Source organism: Pelobates fuscus, chromosome 8 (assembly GCF_036172605.1).
Source record: "Pelobates fuscus isolate aPelFus1 chromosome 8, aPelFus1.pri, whole genome shotgun sequence".
Lineage (NCBI taxonomy): Eukaryota > Metazoa > Chordata > Amphibia > Anura > Pelobatidae > Pelobates > Pelobates fuscus.
In genome coordinates this window covers 20,835,384-20,854,363 of record NC_086324.1, presented here as the reverse complement: position 1 = coordinate 20,854,363, position 18,980 = coordinate 20,835,384, and the positions used below count along the sequence as shown (strand labels likewise).

Below are 18,980 nucleotides of genomic sequence, written 5' to 3'. Positions count from 1 at the left end.
GCATGAAAAACCCATATCGTGGATAGGCAGACTACACAGTGTAAAAATGAACTTACTACCGCGCCTCCTGTTCCTCTTTCAGGCACTACCGGTGGGGGTCACCAGGGAAGACCTAAAACCCCTTCAGGCCGTCGCAGACAGATTCATCTGGGCCGGGAAGAGGCACAGGATAGCGAGACAGACCCTATACACACCTAAATGCAATGGAGTGCTGGGGCTCCACAATCTACACAACTACTACTTATCAGCACAATTGGCACAAATTATAGAATGGCACTCACCGCCAGATACCCATAGGTGGGCAGACCTAGACACTTTGCTTATGAACACAGACCTCCTGCAGTTTTGGATATGGGTCCCCAAACCCGACAGACCGGTGCTACATACAGAGTGCCCGGCAATCCTGAACTCAATCAAGATATGGGACTCAACGGCCCACAGACACGCCCTAACGCACCCTATTTCACCGCTCATACCTTACCTACGTAACAAGGCATTCCTACCTGGGCTGAGAGCCAGGGACTTTAGAGGCATCGAAAACACGGGCATACAAAGATACCATCAGCTGTACCACGCAGGCTCATTTAGATCCTACGAGGACCTACGTACTTTAGCCCCCCTGACAACGAAAGATCACTTTAGGTACATACAACTCAGAGACTTTGCTGGACGTACCCAAGTACGGACAGCAGCCACCACCAAACCTACCTTTCACGAAACACTATGTATAACCAGTGCACCATGTACCGGCTTAATCACACTCCTATATGCGCAAATAAGCGCACCAGCAGATAAAACATACACCCCAACATATGTCACGCAGAGGGAAACCGACTTACAGCAAACATTAGAGGGAGGAGAATGGCAAGACATATGGGAGGCGGCAGCAAAGGCATCCATATGCGTATTACTCCAAGAACAGTGTTACAAAACACTAATGAGGTGGTACACCACACCAGTAAAGCTGCACCGCATGGGCAAAACACCCACCGACACATGTTGGAGAGACTGCGGCGAAAAAGGCACATATCTTCATATGTGGTGGACTTGCCCCAAGATAAAGACCTTCTGGGAGGAGGTGGCCCGACTATCGACAGCAGTACTGCATAGACCGATAAGCCCAGACCCATGGACGTTCTTACTGGCGAGACCAGCTGATGGTCTGGCTACCAAAGAACAAAAATTGCTAAATAAAATAAGCGTAGCCACTAGGAGAGCCATAGCACAAACATGGCTACAAACTGACATGCCCCGCATGGAGAAGGTTATCTGTAATATCAAGGAGGCACATCTCATGGATAAATTAACAGTACAAATCAGAGATACCTACCCACAATTCCTCAAAACATGGGAACCATGGGAAGACCGCTGACGAACACAACTATGCAGAAACACTGACCGACCCGGACCCCCGACAGTGGTCCTCATTACCATCCGTCCCGCATCAGCAGAGCTCATCACCAATGCCCTCTCCCCCATCCCCCCCCCGCATCTTTGCCCTCCCCTCCCCCCCTCCGCACTTTCTCTTCTTACTCATCTATCCAGACCCGTAAAGGGTCATCTCATTAAAAATATTCATGCCCACATGAAGTGGATATAATAGGAAATGTTCAATATGAATGTACAAAGATGGTAATACGGTATTCATATGGATGTACAAACTCAAGGTAAAACTGTTAGTGACTGTCGAGCCCCACCGGTACATGATGACTGAAACACCGGCTCTCTCAGGAGAGCGTTGTAACTGTGGGACTACACAGCCACCCCACATCGGCATGTACACACCAAAATGTCGGAACTGTTTAACGCACTATATGTATGCAGAATATCACTAATTGTAAACAGATATTTGTGTGTGTATCAGAGCAACATGTACGTACTCCTTTAACTGAAACACAAATCCCACTTGTGCAAATGTCCATACTGCATGAAGTGATAAATAAAGAATTTAAAAGTACAAACCCTTTCTCTGGGAGTTAAAGGGGCAGCAGCAGCACAACAAAAATCTGCTATTTCAGGGGCAGCAGCAGCACAACAAAAATCTGCTATTTCAAGGGCCAAACCTCCCAGGGACCATAATCACAGGGCAAGAGGCTGGCAAGCAGTCTTCTCCAGTGCACGGTGGCGAGGTTGGTTCCGCCACATACAGTATATGATCATACATTGTATAAGCCTACCATAATGCCAATGGCAGGCTTTGTCAGGTCCTGTACTAGCACCCGGATATCTTCTTTTACTAGATTAATCCACTTACTTGGGAAATACTTCCTCCTGGAGTTCTCTGCAGTGAAGGTTAAATAGGGCCCTGGAATGAGACACCTGTGACAGGGAGGGGTGCAAAACTGGAGATTTGGCCAAAACTCTTAAAGGGAAACTATTGCCTAGGAAAACAAAAATGTATTCCTAGCACAACAGTACCCTATAATGCTTGGCTCGCTTGTGCGCCCCCCTCCGCTGCAGCAGAGAAAGAGTTGGTAGCGGAGTTTGTACCCCGGCTGGGTATCTCCGCCAAAGGGCTGCTTCCTAGCTGGAACTGGAAAACGGATGGGGGAACTAGCTCTCTTAGTCCTTACAAGGACTTTCCCTGCTTCATCCCCTGCATGCTGGAACAGCAGACACAGGGGTTAAATCTCCCTTCGCACCAGTAACTAGACAATACACAGTTCTGGAGGTACAAACTCTGACCATCTTTATTGGGAACACACAGCTTTTATGCACAGACCCCAACAGGGGGGTCTCCATTTAGTACAACACAATCCCAGTCAGGAGGGGGCTGGGTTACAGATAGCCATCTCCCGCTCTGGAAGATACCAATAGCACATACAGTTACACACATTAAAACACTTTACATATATGGGGGAACACTTAGGGGCTCTGCGCCCTGGGAAGGGGTTACACATATAAAACACATATCACTGGATAGTCCCATCTAGGATCCCTGTGAATAGCGGGACTATCGGAGAACCCGAGAAATCTTCGTCTAAAGTATGGGGTTCGAGGCTCTGTACATCCACAAAATTAGTTCCATGGAGTTGTTTGGTTTAGTCTGGTGAATTCAAACTTTGCGCCTAAACCAAGCAACAACCAATCAGCACTCAGGGAGGAGAGGGGTTTAGCCGCCCAATCAGAAGAAAGGGCGCAAAATCAAGTTGCACCAATCGGCACTCGGGGAGTGATATAATAGTGATTATAGCTCTGTTGGGAGCAGGTATGGTGACCCCCAACTCAGGGACTTGAAACCGTGAAGCAGGCCCGTTCGAGAAACGAATGCTTCCCCTGGGTGGAAGTCGGTTATACGAACCGGCGGCCACCCAGGGGACCATTCGTTAATGATTTCCTTTGCGGTTTCAGAACGTTCTAATAAGCATTCTAAATGGGGAATCAGACGAACGGGTTCCGTTTGTATAAGCTCTCCCGAACCTTAAAAATAAACAGTGGGAACACAAAATTCAGTGTTGAATACTCAGTGGGCATGGTACTTAGTGGAAGTGGCCTGCCACAGGATTAAAAACCCTCAAGTCACTTACCAGAATCCAGTGGCGATGACCCAGGGCTGCGCGGCGATCCCAGCAATCACATTAGGATAACCCCATAGGAAAGCATTGAATCAGTGTTTTCCTATGTTGCTTTAGCAGAAGCTGGACATCCTAATGCATAGCATGAGGATGTCCAGCATCAGTTAGGCAACCCATCTAACGACCCAGAAGCGCCTCTAGTGGTGAGTTTATTAATAACTGCAATGATTACAATTGCAGGGTTAAACGGACACGGGCACTGCACCCAGACCAATCCAATGAGCTGACGTGGTCTGGATGCCTATAGTGTGCCTTTAAATATATTTATGTATAGAACAAGAGGGCTCCACTCACCTAAAGATGCCTAAACTCACCTAAACATGCCCACATTAAAAGGGTGCTGCTGGGGCCAATTTATACAACATGCAAGATCCAGAGCTCTCACTCACCAGACACCAACTTCAAAGCTCTGGAGGATGAAAACCGCGCCGGCTGTGTAATTGGCCCTGGCCCGCGCAGTACAACCGCCAGAGCCGCATTGAAGGGGCCCATCGGGTGGCCAATGCAGTTAGGGCCACCCGATGGCAATGAATTTGAAAATGAAAATCCCCTGTGGTGATGTCAGAGCTGAGAGGAAGTGAAAGCCTCAGTGTGTGTGTTTGTATGTATGTGTGTGTGTTTGTATGTATGTGTATGTGTATAAGTGTTTGTATGTATGTGTGTTTGCATGTATGTGTCTGTATGTATGTGTGTGTGTGTTTGTATGTATGTCTCTGTATGTGTGTGTGTCTGCATGTGTCATTTGTGTGTCTGTATGTATGTGTGCGTGTATGTGTGTGTGTATGTATGTGCGTGTCTGCATGTGTGTCTATATGTGTATCTGTATGTCTGCATATCTGTTTGTCAGTGGCTGCCTATGTATCTGTATGTGTGTCACTGTTTGTATCTGTATGAGTGTCATACTGTTTGTATCTGAATGTTTGTCATTAAGTATCTGCATGTGTGTCTGTGTATGTATCTGTATGTGTTATATGGTGTGTATCTGCATGTATGTCAGTGTGTGTTTGTCTGTTTATCTGCATGTGTATCTGTATAACTGTCACCCCACCACACACACTGTCATCCCCCTTCACCCTGCCACACTGACAATAACTCCGCCAATCCTGTCACTCACTCTGCCATATTCACCCTATCACACTCACCTCCTCTAGCACTGTCACACTTCCCCCCTTTCATCCTATCACATGAACCCTTCCAATTCTGTCACACTCATCCCCCCAACCATACCACACTCACCCTGTGGGACATACATTAAAAACACATGGAGGGGCTGGGGGGCGTGAATGTGACACATGGAGCTGCTGGTGTGGGGGGGGGGGGGAGAGATATGGGGAGCCAAGGCAATTTTCGCACCAGGGCCCCGTGGTTTCTAGTTATGACTCTGCCTCCAGGGCTGCCTAATTGGCAGATAGAGAGGCCTCTGCAAACACAAGTACTTTGTGTGTCTGGAGTGTTCTGTTAAATCACGACCTTTACCTTTTCCTCAATGCCAGTTTCTCCATGCTGAGAAGTGAATGTTTTAGTAAATTCTCTATTCAAACTTATTAAATCTCTGCAATAAGGCTGACCCTCCTCCCTGCCCCTCAACTGCACAGCACCTTTTCTAAATCAAGCTTTAAGATACATTCTAGTAGACAGCAAGAGGATAGAGCAGCCAATGGAGCTTCTTTGAAGGCTGAACAAAAAGTCTGCAATTCCAGTTGTATTACAATTGGTTGGTGTTGGCCCAAATTAAAAACTTAGTGTATATTAGCATAATGATTTTATATAATATTCTTATACTTCATGCTGGGATTTGTTTAGGAAGCTCCAGTCTCAGGAATGTCATCATGTTATTTAAAGAAAATTTTTTGGTCTTCCATTAATGAATAGGGATAGAAATATATAAATATTTTAACAGTATCCCTACAGTTGCTTTAAGGATTTAAGAGGGAGAATAAAACATATAGAAACATGAAAATATGATTTTACCTTACTATAGTGCTAAAACATAATTTATTATCACCTCCTTCGTTAATATCCTTCTCGCAAAATCCTCCTCTTTATGAGCATATTTCAATGGTTTTATCAGAGTCCATACAGATGTTCAAACAGCTACTAGATGCATAATTGCAAAAACAGAATATTCAAGGATATAATCTTTCAATGTAGGGTAATAACTGCTTGATCCAAGGATAAATCTGACTGCCATTCTGGGGTCAAGAAGGATTTTTTTTCCTAGCTTGTTGCAAAATTGGAAGTGCTTCAAACTGGGTTTTTTGCCTTCTTTTGGATCAACAGCAAAAAACATATGTGAGGAAGGCTGAACTTGATGGACGCAAGTCTCTTTTCAGCTATGTAACTATGTAATATGTAACTATGTAAATTATCAGAGCAAAACATACAAGCTTCTAAAGTAAGCACGCTGTGCTGTAGGATCTAATTAAAAATGAAACATTTTTTTTTAATGGAGGCTGTGTAAAGCTAAAGTTGTTTTTGGGCTTAGAATGTCCCTTTATGGCACTCATATTTGAATTTGCCACATCTCCAATAAATGCACAGGGCTTATATACACTGGAGGTAAACGATCAGCCAATCCGAAAATTGGAATACATTTTTGTGCTGAAATTACTAAACCTTTATAGGACTTTATAGGCAAGCAAGGCCTTTTACAATTTGTAGTTCACTTATCAGTTGTTTATATATGGAAGCTGGTAGCTGAACTACAACTTCCAGAATCTTTACCTCTGCTTATGGGTCTGGATCCTTATGGGTCGCAAGTTACAGGTTTTGGGATACAGGTTACAGTTACAGGTTTTTAACTCCACCCATAACCCAGGAAGACTCCTTTACCCCCCTATCTTCTTTCTCCCCACCCTCCTTCCTTCTATTTTTTCTTCCGTTTCTTCTTTCTTACTTTGACGTCTCTCTACTCCATTACGCATTAATAAAAGTTGGATGTGGCGACATTCTAGGTCAAGATGCATATGGCACATTCTATGTACGACAAGGTAGCTCAAAGAGCGGAGTACTCATGAGAATCCATCCCCATTCCACAACTGTGTTTTGTACCACTTGATCCCCTGTAAATGCATATATATGTCTGTCTATTTCATCTGACAAAAGGGCAAAGACAGGGATTGTCCATCCGGAATCTGCCTTGTAAAAGTATCTGACTTTGATATGTGGCCACCTCTTCTCACAATAAAAGAACTAAAGTTAAAAACAAACAAAAAAAACACCTATAAGATGCATACAAGTTGTATTGTTGCTTGGAATTTCCCTATATGTGTTAAACACAGTACAGGTTAGTATCTATTAGATAACGGAGTAGCATTTTTGCCATTAACTACTGTGAGAAACTAGTATTTAATTAGAAGAGAGAAGCTGACCACATATAGAAGAATCTTGCTTTAGTCTACACTGGAAAACTGAACCAGATAATTTACCAAGACCGCCATTGGGTGGCACTGTTTCTCCTACAAGTATACAACAAAATGTGAAAAAAACAGAACACAGAAGTTTTAAACAAAATATACGAGAGTTTCATGAATTGTCATGAAATGAATATATAAATATACATGATGGCAATTAATAATCATCCTAAAATGTGCAGAAATTATACATCAATAAACTAATAGGCATAAATATATATTTTTCCTCTGGCACCTTAAATAAAATTTATGGTGACAACTCAATAAAAATACAATCAAATCACCTCAGACAACATACAGGAACGTATAATAGCATAATGACATATATATAAAGACGTAGGGAATACAAAAATTGACACTAAATATATCTCCGGCCTGCAGAATTAGCAATGTGCAAATCTAACTGATTATGCAAATGAACAAGTCTTGAAATTCAGGTAGCACATACAGCTGTTGCTACCAAACGAGGATGCTATACAGGCTTCATAGCTAAATCCATATAGTTGGTAACATGCATCAGCAGAACAGGAGAGCACACAAAACAATTAACAATAAACACATTATATACACCCTGCACCAATACTGGGCACTGGGTGAATTATGCCTCGTTTCCACTGAACGGTATGGTTCGGGTCGGTACGGTTCGGAAGGTTTACAATGGTCCAGCCTATTCAGGTGAGCATTTTCACTGCAAGTAGTAGTGCCAGAGGGCATGCGGGGTTTAGACCAAATGCCTAGCATGTCATTTGTCGTGAGTATTGCCATTTTCCTGTCCACCAATCAATGCATTGTATAGTATGATGCCACTAGCACAACCCTAACCATACCGTACAATTTCCTATGGACCTATATCTGAAGGGGGCCCAGGAATGGTGCAGTTTGGTTCGGTTGTATGGGCCACTTTCATAGTGGAAACACTCAAAATAGTGTACTAGATCGTACCGACCCTAACCGTACCGCTCAGTGGAAACGGGGCATTAGACATAGGAGTACTACAGGGTCCTAACTAAAGTGTGCGTATGAAACTTCAGGTGATGGTGACTACTGTCACAGGAGGTATGGAATATCTCTTAACATTTAGATTTTTACCCAGATCCTGCACAATAGACCCTGTTTTATCTTTCCAAATCTCCCCATAGATGTTTCTATAATCTTTTCTTTTGTTTATTTACACCATTTACATTTGATTTTATCCTTATATGTTTAGCGATCACATTCTGGAATGGTATAGTCATATTTCTAAATATGAGAATTGTCAAGAATTCAAAGATAATTCCAAGTGAATTTCAATGTTAAAGGGACATTTCAGGCACCCAGACCACTTCTGCCCATTGGAGTGGTCTGGGTGCCTACTCCCATCACCCTTTACCCTGCAAGTGTAATTATTGCAGTTTTTATAAACTGCAATAATTACCTTGCAGGGTCAAGTCCTCCTGTATTGGCTGTCTATCAGACAGCCACTAGAGGGACTTCCAGATTCTTAAAACACAAAAAGTGTTCACACTATGCATGAGGCCTCCAGCATCACCGGAATCCCCATAGGAAAGCATTGAATAATGCTTTCCTATGGGGAGGTCTAATGTGCACATGCACATTAGGACATTGGCGCTGGATTCAGGTAAGTCACTAAAGGGGTTTTAACCCCTTCAGCAACATGGGGTGGGGGGTGGGAGGGATGGAGAGGGGCACTGCAGGATCCTGCAGTGCCAGGAAAACGGATTTGTTTTTCTGGCACTGGAGAGTCCCTTTAAGTCCAAAATAGCCAAACAGGAAGCATAGCTGAAACAGAGAAGGTTTGCAGTTCATCTACCTTGGCCCTAGATTTGAAAATAACTTTGAATTTAAATAATTTTTATCCATGCCACAGTATTGCAGAATAAGTTCTCTAAAGTTATTCTGTATAGTAAATAAGTAACCGATTGTGTAGTAAACCACAATATGAAATACAAACAATATTGTATCAAGAATGTGTTAAATATATTGTACTAACATTTTAATAAAAAAAAGACAAATGGCAAATGGGAAAATGAGTATACATTTAGCATAGCACTGCTTAATTAAGTATATGGAAAAGTATAAAAAAAAAAACCTTTAGGATCAAAATAAGTAATTGTTTACTATTTTCTTATCAAATATTCAAGCAGAGATGGTCACTTACAAAAAATGGAATTGAATATTAAAATCTTTTTGTCACTACAATTCACTGTTTAGTATAAATTAAGTGTCTGATTTGTCATTTTTGACCACAAACACGCTCATATTATTATTGAAAATGAGCTTTCCATGTTTAGTACTGGACACGGGATCTTTCTTTAGATCTTGCAGTAATTGATCTCGGAGATCAGAAGGGGCATTTTTCTTGAATTCACAAGTTTCTGTTAAAAAGTCCAACAGGAGCTCTCCAATGTGACTCCCCTCAACAAAACATTCAGTGATGTCTCTGTCACAGTCCAACTCATAGCGTTGATACTTAGCGCCTATGGAATTCAAAGCATCTTCAACTTCACTTCCTGTTATGTAAGAGTAGAGATCATTTGGTGGTAAGTGCGTTCCATACTTTTTCCACAATATAGAACAACCACTGTTTCCTGTGGGGGGGAATCAATATGTAAGTAATGAAGCTAGAATTCATTCAATTCATTTCATTCAGTAATTAAAACAATTAGATGTAGGTCATCGGAAGGTCAACTGAGGTGAAATTGTGGTTGGATTCTCTCTCTTTCTCTTATCTCTATAAGCGATTTCAAAATCTATAGGATGTATACTACTCATACACTTAATAGCTGAACACTTTTTGTTCATTGTTCCCCATATTGAATAAATAAGAACGTGACGTGGTGGTATGGTACGTATGCTGTGTGTGCAACCTATGTAACATCCAAAAAATACATATGGAAAAAAGTTTTACGTTTTTGCCTTTCATGCATAGATGATTCATTTTGAGATGTGTTAGCACTAAAGTCTGTCAATCCATATTTTAAGCTTTTCATCTATACGAAACAGCCGTTTACCACCATTTTGAATTAGTCATACATATTGTATGAAATGACATTAGAATCACTAGAATTTTCCATTCTCAGTTGAATATAAATATTTTCTTAATATCAAATTACATTCCATGATGACAAAGACATTTTGTTTAATTTTAAAGAAATACTACAGTGTTTTTCGAGGAAATGCTAGAGACACCACCGGAATGTACAGGGTGAGTAAAAATTCAATCACCTTCCAAATACCATAATAATAAATTATGCTTAATATGAGTATGTGAGTAGTTCTGGTCTTTGGATTCACCTTGTAGGTTTGAATTTTGTTCTGAGAACGTCATATTATTTGACAAGAAAGTCTAAAAGTAGAAGAATTGTAAACTATTCACAATGATAATCCTCTTACCTGAGAGAAGGGCTATTAAGAGTTTTCCATTTGGTGCCAGTAAATTGATGAAGAATTTTAATGTTGCTGGGATATCTTTTACATAATATAACACCTAGTAAAATATTATAAGTCATAATGTTATATTGGTTAATGCATTAGAACTTAAAAACTGTGAAAAGAATTGTGCAGATACTTAGATGGAGTACGGAGCAGAGGTATAACATTTAGCAGAGGTAGGACAATATTAAACCAGATAAAGACTGTCCCACGGATAGGACAAATAATAATTCACACTGTAATTAACACACATCTCAAATTCCAAGGTGAACAATGAATGGTTTATGCACCGCACAGGTATACCATACTACAATTGTTTTGATTCATTAATTGATTACTTTCAGCATAACAGCTTCTCAACATCTAGATACTGGAAAATCCTGTTAGAAAGTAAGTGGACCTTTTATGTTGAAAAATCATATATCAAGACATGTGCTAAGGCAGGCTCCTCATTGTTCAAGTAGACTTGTACTATCTATGGTTTATGTCAGTTCTCATTGCAACCACCTGTCCAACTATCCCGTTAAGAGGAACCATCTGCAGTTGGTAGCGTCAGGAGCGGCTGCACCTAGTTAAAATGGTGGAATCTTGTTCAACCCATAGTATAAAACCACCCTGAGACACCTTGTTCCTCAAATGCCAGAGGAATAAAGTATAGCAAAAGCTCCAGCCATCTTCTGTTTTATTCCACAGTTGTAGCTCACCTGAATGGTAAGGGAAATAACTAAACCATTCAGCCATGCAAGACACTCAGGTTCATCTACCCTGCCTTACATCCACCACACACCAAGCTGCATACCTCATCAAGTCACCTACATAACCCATACATGCACAGTCACCCTCCTGATCATTTACTTCCACTTAGTTTAATCATTTACCCAACTTCATAGTCATGTATCCACACATTTATCCACAAACTAGCACTACCATCCTCCCAGTTGCATCCTTTAAAGACACTATGGACATCAACTTTATCTCAGTGATGCAGTTTTGGTGAATAGACAATTCCCGTGCAGTCTCACTGCTCAATTCTCTAGCATTCAGGAGTTAAATCCTTCTTATTTCTGCTAATGCAGCCCTAGTCAAACCTACCCTGGCTGTGATTGATACCGCCTGTGTGGAAAAAAAAAGGGTTTCATTTTCAATCAGTTGTTAACTTTAATCACACACAGGAGGTTTCTGGGGTGGGTCTAGAAGGCCATTAACCAAGCAGGAGATACGGAATTCAAAGTTAAACATAATGTGCAATAAAGGAAGTTTAAACATAAGATCTCTCTTTACAGGAATTGTTTAGGACGGCTGTGCAAATCATGCAGGGAAGTGTGGCTAGGGCTGCATACACAGTGCTTTAACTCATAACTGGCAGATAATTGAACAGTGAGACTGTAGGGGCATGGTCTATACACCAAAACTGCTTCATTAAGCTAAAGTTGTTTTGGTGACTATCGTGTCCCTATAAGTCATTCACATGTCACTCACCATTTATAATGAGATTAGTAGCACACACACCTCTGCAATATTTATGGTTAATTAGCATTTTTTTAAAAAAAATTTTACATGTTAACCTTACTAGTGGCTAGTTGCATTTACTAAATGTTTAAGTAGTGCATTCCCCATAGTATTCAGGAAAACTTTGGATTGCAAGTAATGTTATGTTCTGAAATGTAAAGAGTAGTTTTATAAAATGTTCTAAGAAACAGAAAGTTTTGTTTATGTAAAAACCTGAAGGACAACATGTATGACATTGTGATAATTGCCTATATGGGATAAAAACATAAGGTTGGTCCAATATACACCAAATATAATCTTGCTCTATTAACCCGGAGCTTGTTGCTTGACTGCTGGCTGACATTCAAGAAGGATGACACATTCCTCGTGTACATACATTTTTCCATCCAGTTACAGACACATTTAACCTTAGTTCGACATTTTAAGCAAGTGTAACCTTTAGTCTTGGCTTGTTAATCATTAGTTTTTAAGATAAATCTCTTTGACTTCTTTTTAATAGCAAATATTACCTGGATCATATGAATCAAATCGTATTTTTTATTTTGCCTATCGTTGGTTACTTGACTCTCGTACTCTTGACAAGTTTTTTTGTACCAGGAAAATGTTACATTATCCAATCCTGATTGTTTGCCAATGCGTTCTGAAACAAATGTAGCATGTTTAGACAAGTGTTTCATTCCATTGCAGTATAAATATTTAAAGCGGCATATTTACTTTCTAAGGTAGCTTCTTGACAAGTCTATGCAAGGCAGGTGCTCTGGGTAATTGCTGCCTCTTCTGAGCTAACCAAACCAGAAAATATCAGGACCGGTTGTGGGATTGACAGCCAGGGGTGTACAACAAGGTTAATTTAGCTAAAGTGCTTTACTGAGATTTTAAAAACAAAATGTTAGTTTTCTGAATTTCAGACCCCATTATTCTAAAGGATACCAAATTATTGTGCTGTTTAGCATAAGGTTCCCTAATGTATTATCCTTAAATATTGTAATCCCACATAAGGGAACCAAATTAGGATGCTATCTAGTAAACACAGCTGAAGCTAAAATATAGAAATTAATAAAAAAGGCTTTTTCTTAGTTTTGATTGTTCAGCTTTTTAATAGATAACTCCCTTATTTAGTATCCTTTTGTGGGATTCCCATAATTAAGGATACCAAATTAGGGACTTAGCTACTAAGCAACTGAAGAAGCAAATATAAGAAAATGGGCATTTATTTTGCTATTTAGCTGTTTAGTAGATAACTCCCTACGGTATCCTATCCTTGCATGGAGTTGTCATATTTAAGGATACCTAATAAGGGATAAATCTGCTAAGCTGCAACCTAATTTGGTATCCTTAAATATCGCAATTACACGTAATACCAATTTAGGGAGTTATCCGATAAACAGCTGAAAGATAAAAATACATAAAACCCTTTTTTTCTCTCTTTTAGTTGGTTAATTATCGCAATCCAATGTAACTATAGGATAGCTCATTAGGCAGCTATCTACTAAACAGCTGAAAGAGCAAAATAAGAGACACTCCAGGCATCCAGACCACTTCTGCCCATTGGAGTGGTCTGGGTCCCAACTCCCATCACCCTTACCCTGCAAGTGTAATTATTGCAGTTCTATCAGACAGCCACTAGAGGGACTTCCGGCTTCTTAGAAAAGAAAAGTGTTTTAAACGACGCTGGACGTCCTCACGCTATGCATGAGGACCTCAAGCGTGGCCGGAATCCCCATAGGAAAGCATTGAATAATGCTTTTCTATGGGGAGGTCTAATGCGTGCGCACGAGGCCATTGCCGCGCATGCACATTAGGTCTCCCCCGCCGGCTGACTTCAGCGGGGAGGAGCGTGGGTGGAACTTGACCCAGCGCCGAGGGACATTGGCGCTGAATTCAAGTAAGTCACTGAAGGGTTTTAACCCCTTCAGCAACATGGGATGGGGGCGGAAGGGAGGGGGGCACTCCAGGATTCTCTAGTGCCAGGAAAACGGGTTTGTTTTCCTGGCACTGGAGAGTCCCTTTAAATTAGCTTTTTTTCAGTTTCAACGAAAGAATCCAAAATACTTATTTTCATTCACTCTGAATTTGTTCGATTTTGATTTCTTTTGGTTTGAAAAGCTTCCTAATTGCTAAATTCTTTCAAATTTGGCCAAAATTTGATTCAGAACAAAACCAATTTCACATGTCTAATTTCAAATAAATGCTAGGCTAATAGTACTTTTAGAAACAAAAGTGAACTGCTTGGGAGTTTTTAAACAAACCCAAGAACTAAAGAACAGACAATGGTAAGCTTGATTGCATATCTGTCTAGCAGATACCAGTGTGACCTTGTGTCATTACTGGACACAGAATGAACTGAAAAACTAAATAGCAAAAAAAAAAATTGGATAAATGCAAAGAATATTGCAAAGCAACTACAGTATATGTGTGGAAACTCTTCAATTTAGTTTTCAACCCACTGTAATTCAGTAATCAGTCCATTAACTCCATTGCCTTAAAATATATAGAAATAATTAAATTGTTCTTATTGTAGTCATACGTTAGTTGTATAAATTGCCAATCTTATAAGCATCTAATAATATTTTTATACCATTTAGTTATGGTATCGGTATGCATTAAACGTACCTTTATACTTTATAGTTTGTTCATCACTTGGCTCTACAATATCATTATTAACCTCAGCTCCGGGATGGCTGACCCGTAGTTTTGAAATGATTTGCAGGTCAATTTCGCCTAGCAGTTAAAACCAAAGAATATTAATAAATGAATAAATAAATACATTGTTGGGAAGATATAATCGGAAAATGTATCAAATTATTCTGTTTGATAAAGTGGTGCAAAAATTTAAAGAGGGGGGAGTCACCAATGGAGTGTATCTGATGCTTCCACTGGTTTCCATAGTGACGGCCCCACTTAAGACCATTTTTAAAAACAGAACACTTTAATAAACTCATCCTATATATAATTTCAACTCAAAGAATGAGGTACAAATGAAAAAGGTTAAAGGAACATTATATGTTCGGAATACAAAACTGCAAATCTGTATTCATTATAATATAGTGTCCCTCTGGCTCCTCGACCCTCCCCCACCCCACTCCCAACGGTGACTAAAGGGTTATAAAGCCTTTTTTCACTTACCTCCTTCCAGCAACAAGTAGATCAGTCTCCTTCTCCCATGACGTCACGTTGATTGAATCAATACTTTCATGCAAAATTTGTTTTTAGACAAAAATTTTCAAGACCAAACTATTTAGTAAATGTTCAATCAGTTAAAAAAAAAAAATGACATTTCAGAAACTAAATTGGATAATTTAGAATACAAGTAGGTGGGTTGGCAAAATGGACATCTATTGCTATAAGATTTATATAATTTGGTTAATTTTCCTTACAGTTTTGTTTTTCTACTAAGTACTTCCCATGTTAGATTCTCCATATTGTGGGATATTTAACTACATAAATATGTATATTTTTTAATTTTAATTTATTAGTGCAATGAGAAGTGTGCAGTTTTGTCGACATACCTGAACCGCTTCCTATCCCAAGGATATTAAGGGATGACTTCTCATTCTCTATGCTAGCAAAAAAAGAAAATATAATACAAATATATATAAGTTCAAAATATCAATTTCATGCCTTGCTTTGCCATAACATTCATACTACAGGAAAGGTGCAAGTCATTACAGTATTTCATGTTCACCTATGACTTGTATGACTTGTCATGTTTGGGGAGGGGATTTACTTAATAACATAGATTAGTGAGATTCCCTGCACTAGTGAGTTGGTCTATTTTTTAGAGGAATTCTTTCTCTAGTGCATCCTCACTCAACGACTAATTCATTTTACGACCGAGTTGTAGGAACAGAATTCGGTCGGTAAGTGAGGAGTATCTGGAAAGCATTAAAATCACCTGTAACTTTTTCCTTCATGAAACTCTCCATTTTCTATTTACGTTAAATATTTAGCGCATTACATCATAATCTCAGTATGCTTTCTCTGTACTGAATGCCTGGTGTAAAGGGCAGAGCTTATAATAATAATTATCAGGGAGCTAAAATGGAGTCACCCTGTTGCAGGACGTAGAAGTGTGCATTCCAACAACTAATATTTTTCATACTTCAAAATACATATTTGTGTAACTGTTACATAATTGGTTGAGACAGTTCCTGTTTAATTTCTCCATTTATCAAGTAATGTTTGCAATTGTTTCCCGTCGGATCATTGTGGTATAGATAAGGTTTACTTTATTTTATATTTTGAAGGCAATGGCAACATCACAATGTTAAGTAATTTAAGCCCTTTTCAATTATTTCAGGCTTTATTATAATTTATTGAGGTTATAGCAGATTACTGCCAGTGGGGAAACAAGGAATGAGGCCTTAATGGGGAGCCATAATGTCTCAGGATTTTTCAATATTATATTAACTTACCTTTCCCTATATATAACAAATATGCAAGTGTGAGATCTGAAAAATTTAAAGCAAAATGTAGAAACCCACTGCCATACTCACAACTAACCTGAAACTGGATCCCTCCATCTTATTTCCCTGACATTCTTTGGTATAAGCTCCGCCCTTTCTACCTGTCAGTCAGGATATAGAGTTTATGTTTCTCTGCCAATACAGTGTGCACAATTTATTCTTGGACAGAAATGAAACATCACAGGAAAAAAGGCTAATAGCAGTTATAGGTGATTAAACATTTAGGTCAGTTGAAGTTAGTCAAGTGTCCAAAAGGTCTCAGCAATTCAGTTAAACAACAAAATTAATGAATGATTAATAAATGATCAAAAAAAAGTCCAGGATAATTAAAAAGAAAACACTTACCAAAATGTGTTGACTTGGCAAGGATGGCATTAATTAAAACAAATCAAAAGAGTACCTGTATCTCTAAATAAACATTGAATAAAATGCGTTACCTTGAAATAATTTCTGGCAGCTTTGTGTTAATGAATTGTAGCATGGACTGGTGTTCAGTGGAAGTCTTAATATAAAGGCGGAATGCCTCCACGTATCGGCTTTTGTCCAAGTACAAGCTCTTCATCACCGATGCCATTTGTGTGGCTATGAACCTAGTGTGGACAATGATTTGTTAAGTTTACACAGCTGTTGAAAAAAACTAAAAATGGCTACAACTGAGGTGTTTTGCCTTTTGGATGAAGAGCATAAACGTTGTGTGTTTGGCATCCCTAAAGGACCAGTATAGGCACCCAGACCACTTCAGCTCAATGAAGTGGTGTGAATGCCAGGTCCCTCTAGTTTTAACCCTACAGCTGAAAACATAACAGTTTCACTGAGGGTTAATCCAGCCTCTAGTGGCTCTCTCACTGACAGCTGCAAAAGGCGCTTCCGCGATTCTCACTGTGAAAATCACAGTGAGAAGATGCTGGACGTCCATAGGAAAGCATTGAGTAATGCTTTCATATGGGCTGATTGAATGCGCGCACGGCTCTTGCCGCGCATGCGCGTTCGGATCTGACGTCGGCAGGGGGAAGAGAGTTCCCAAGCACAGAGGGAGCCTGGTGCTGGAGAGAGGTAAGTGTTTTAACCCCTTCAGTCCCCTTCAGCCCAGTGAGAGTGGGACCCTGAGGGTGGGGGGGGGGGGGGGCGGGGGGAGGGGACCTAATGACCCTATAGTGCCAGGAAAACTAGTTTGTTTTTCTGGGACTATAGTGGTCCTTTAAGATATTTTTAGGATGGTCTGCCCTCTATTAACTTTAGAATAAGATCTGGAACATTTTATCTAATTAAAAGACATCTCAGAAAGCTAATAAAAAGCAAGATTTGGTAAATATTCTGAAGCTTGAAAAGTTTCAAATGAGGAGACTGTTTAACAAGGTCCCTGTCTCTGTGGAAACTGTAAATATGGGGTATATTTATAATTCACATTTTTGTTTTAAATTTCAACACCAACGTTCTATTGGTTCCCATGGTGATTGCTCCATTTTAGAATGTTGCCTCACTGTTGCTTTTTGTTCAGAATACCTAGTATATTTCTGAAAATAAATTTAGGGATATATTCCTTTAGCATCAAACTGAATTAATTGGATTCAAATTCCAACTGAATTAGTGAATCAAAACCCAAATGGCAAAATTTAATGTAAACTGACTATGACGAAATTAAATAATTTTTCTATTTCAGTTATTTTTGCCTCCATCAACTCCGAAGTCCCTCTGGTCCACCATATTATGCCACCATCAACTCCGAAGTCCCTCTGGTTCACTCTGAGTGACTGCAACTGGAGGTGTTCCTAGCTTTCAATGTAAACACTGTATTTTCTTGTAAAATACAGTGTTTACATGAGAAAGGCTGAATGGAGCTATAGTTCTCACCTGAAAAACCTCATTAAGCTGAAGTTGTTCAGGTGACTATAGTGTCCCTTTAATTCACTATGGTTTGAAGTTTAACCCCTAAATCGCTGGTGCAGCAAAACCTATCACTATTTCAGATACTTAAATAGGTAAACCTTTTTTTAGTCTCACGGTAAGTGCCAGTGTCATGGAAAAAAAGATGAGAATGATGATAAATTATAAACTGAATTTCTTAAATACCCTTTCTCTGACATACCAGTAGGATTACATTGACTTACATTTAACAAAAAACACAAAAAGACAAAACTATCTTTAACTCAATCAAACACAATGTACCTGGGAACTAAACTTAGATAGCTAATAGTAAAAATAATAGTAATAATAGCACCAGTAAAAAAGTTATAATGTTTATTACTCACTTCTCTTCCTCCCACAGCTCATCTGTCGGTCTGAACTAAACTGTTTAGACAGCTATTATTAATATACACTCAGCCTCTGTATATCTCCACCCACAAACTGTTGGTTTAACCTGCTGATCAGGCCATGTTACCTAATAGATACAATGATTAGCAGAGGATATGTATGAACTTGAGAATATGTATTGTCTGTGTGCAGCCCTGATTAAATTATCCAGCAAATAATGATATACCGGTAGTTCTTTTTTTTTTTATTTATTTTTTATCTTGAATTTATATACATATTTACCTACAGAGAGAGTGAATTAAGTGTAAGTACGGGCCACTGTAGGGGTTGTA

At 39.5% G+C, this 18,980-nt stretch overlaps 1 protein-coding gene across 1 annotated transcript; it reads right to left on the bottom strand.

The window, feature by feature from the left end:
- Positions 1-8,966: 8,966 nt before the first annotated feature.
- Positions 8,967-18,674, bottom strand: LOC134570651 (histamine N-methyltransferase A-like). Its single transcript, XM_063428586.1, has 7 exons — positions 18,645-18,674; positions 16,833-16,985; positions 15,439-15,491; positions 14,543-14,650; positions 12,439-12,569; positions 10,382-10,475; positions 8,967-9,576 (listed from the first exon to the last, which is right to left on the bottom strand). Exons 2-7 carry the CDS (start codon positions 16,967-16,969, stop codon positions 9,206-9,208), a joined length of 894 nt encoding a protein of 297 aa, XP_063284656.1. The 5' UTR covers positions 16,970-16,985; positions 18,645-18,674; the 3' UTR covers positions 8,967-9,205.
- Positions 18,675-18,980: the final 306 nt, after the last annotated feature.

Bases quoted from the DNA above. Each gene is read 5' to 3' on its own strand.
- LOC134570651 (XM_063428586.1), bottom strand. From the start codon at position 16,969: ATGGCATCGGTGATGAAGAGCTTGTACTTGGACAAAAGCCGATACGTG. The intron at 12,570-14,542 runs GTACGTTTAATG...CATTTGTTTCAG, and splicing joins ACAAACTATAAAGTATAAAG to AACGCATTGGCAAACAATCA. The intron at 10,476-12,438 runs GTAATATTTGCT...ATATTTTACTAG, and splicing joins ATTTGATTCATATGATCCAG to GTGTTATATTATGTAAAAGA.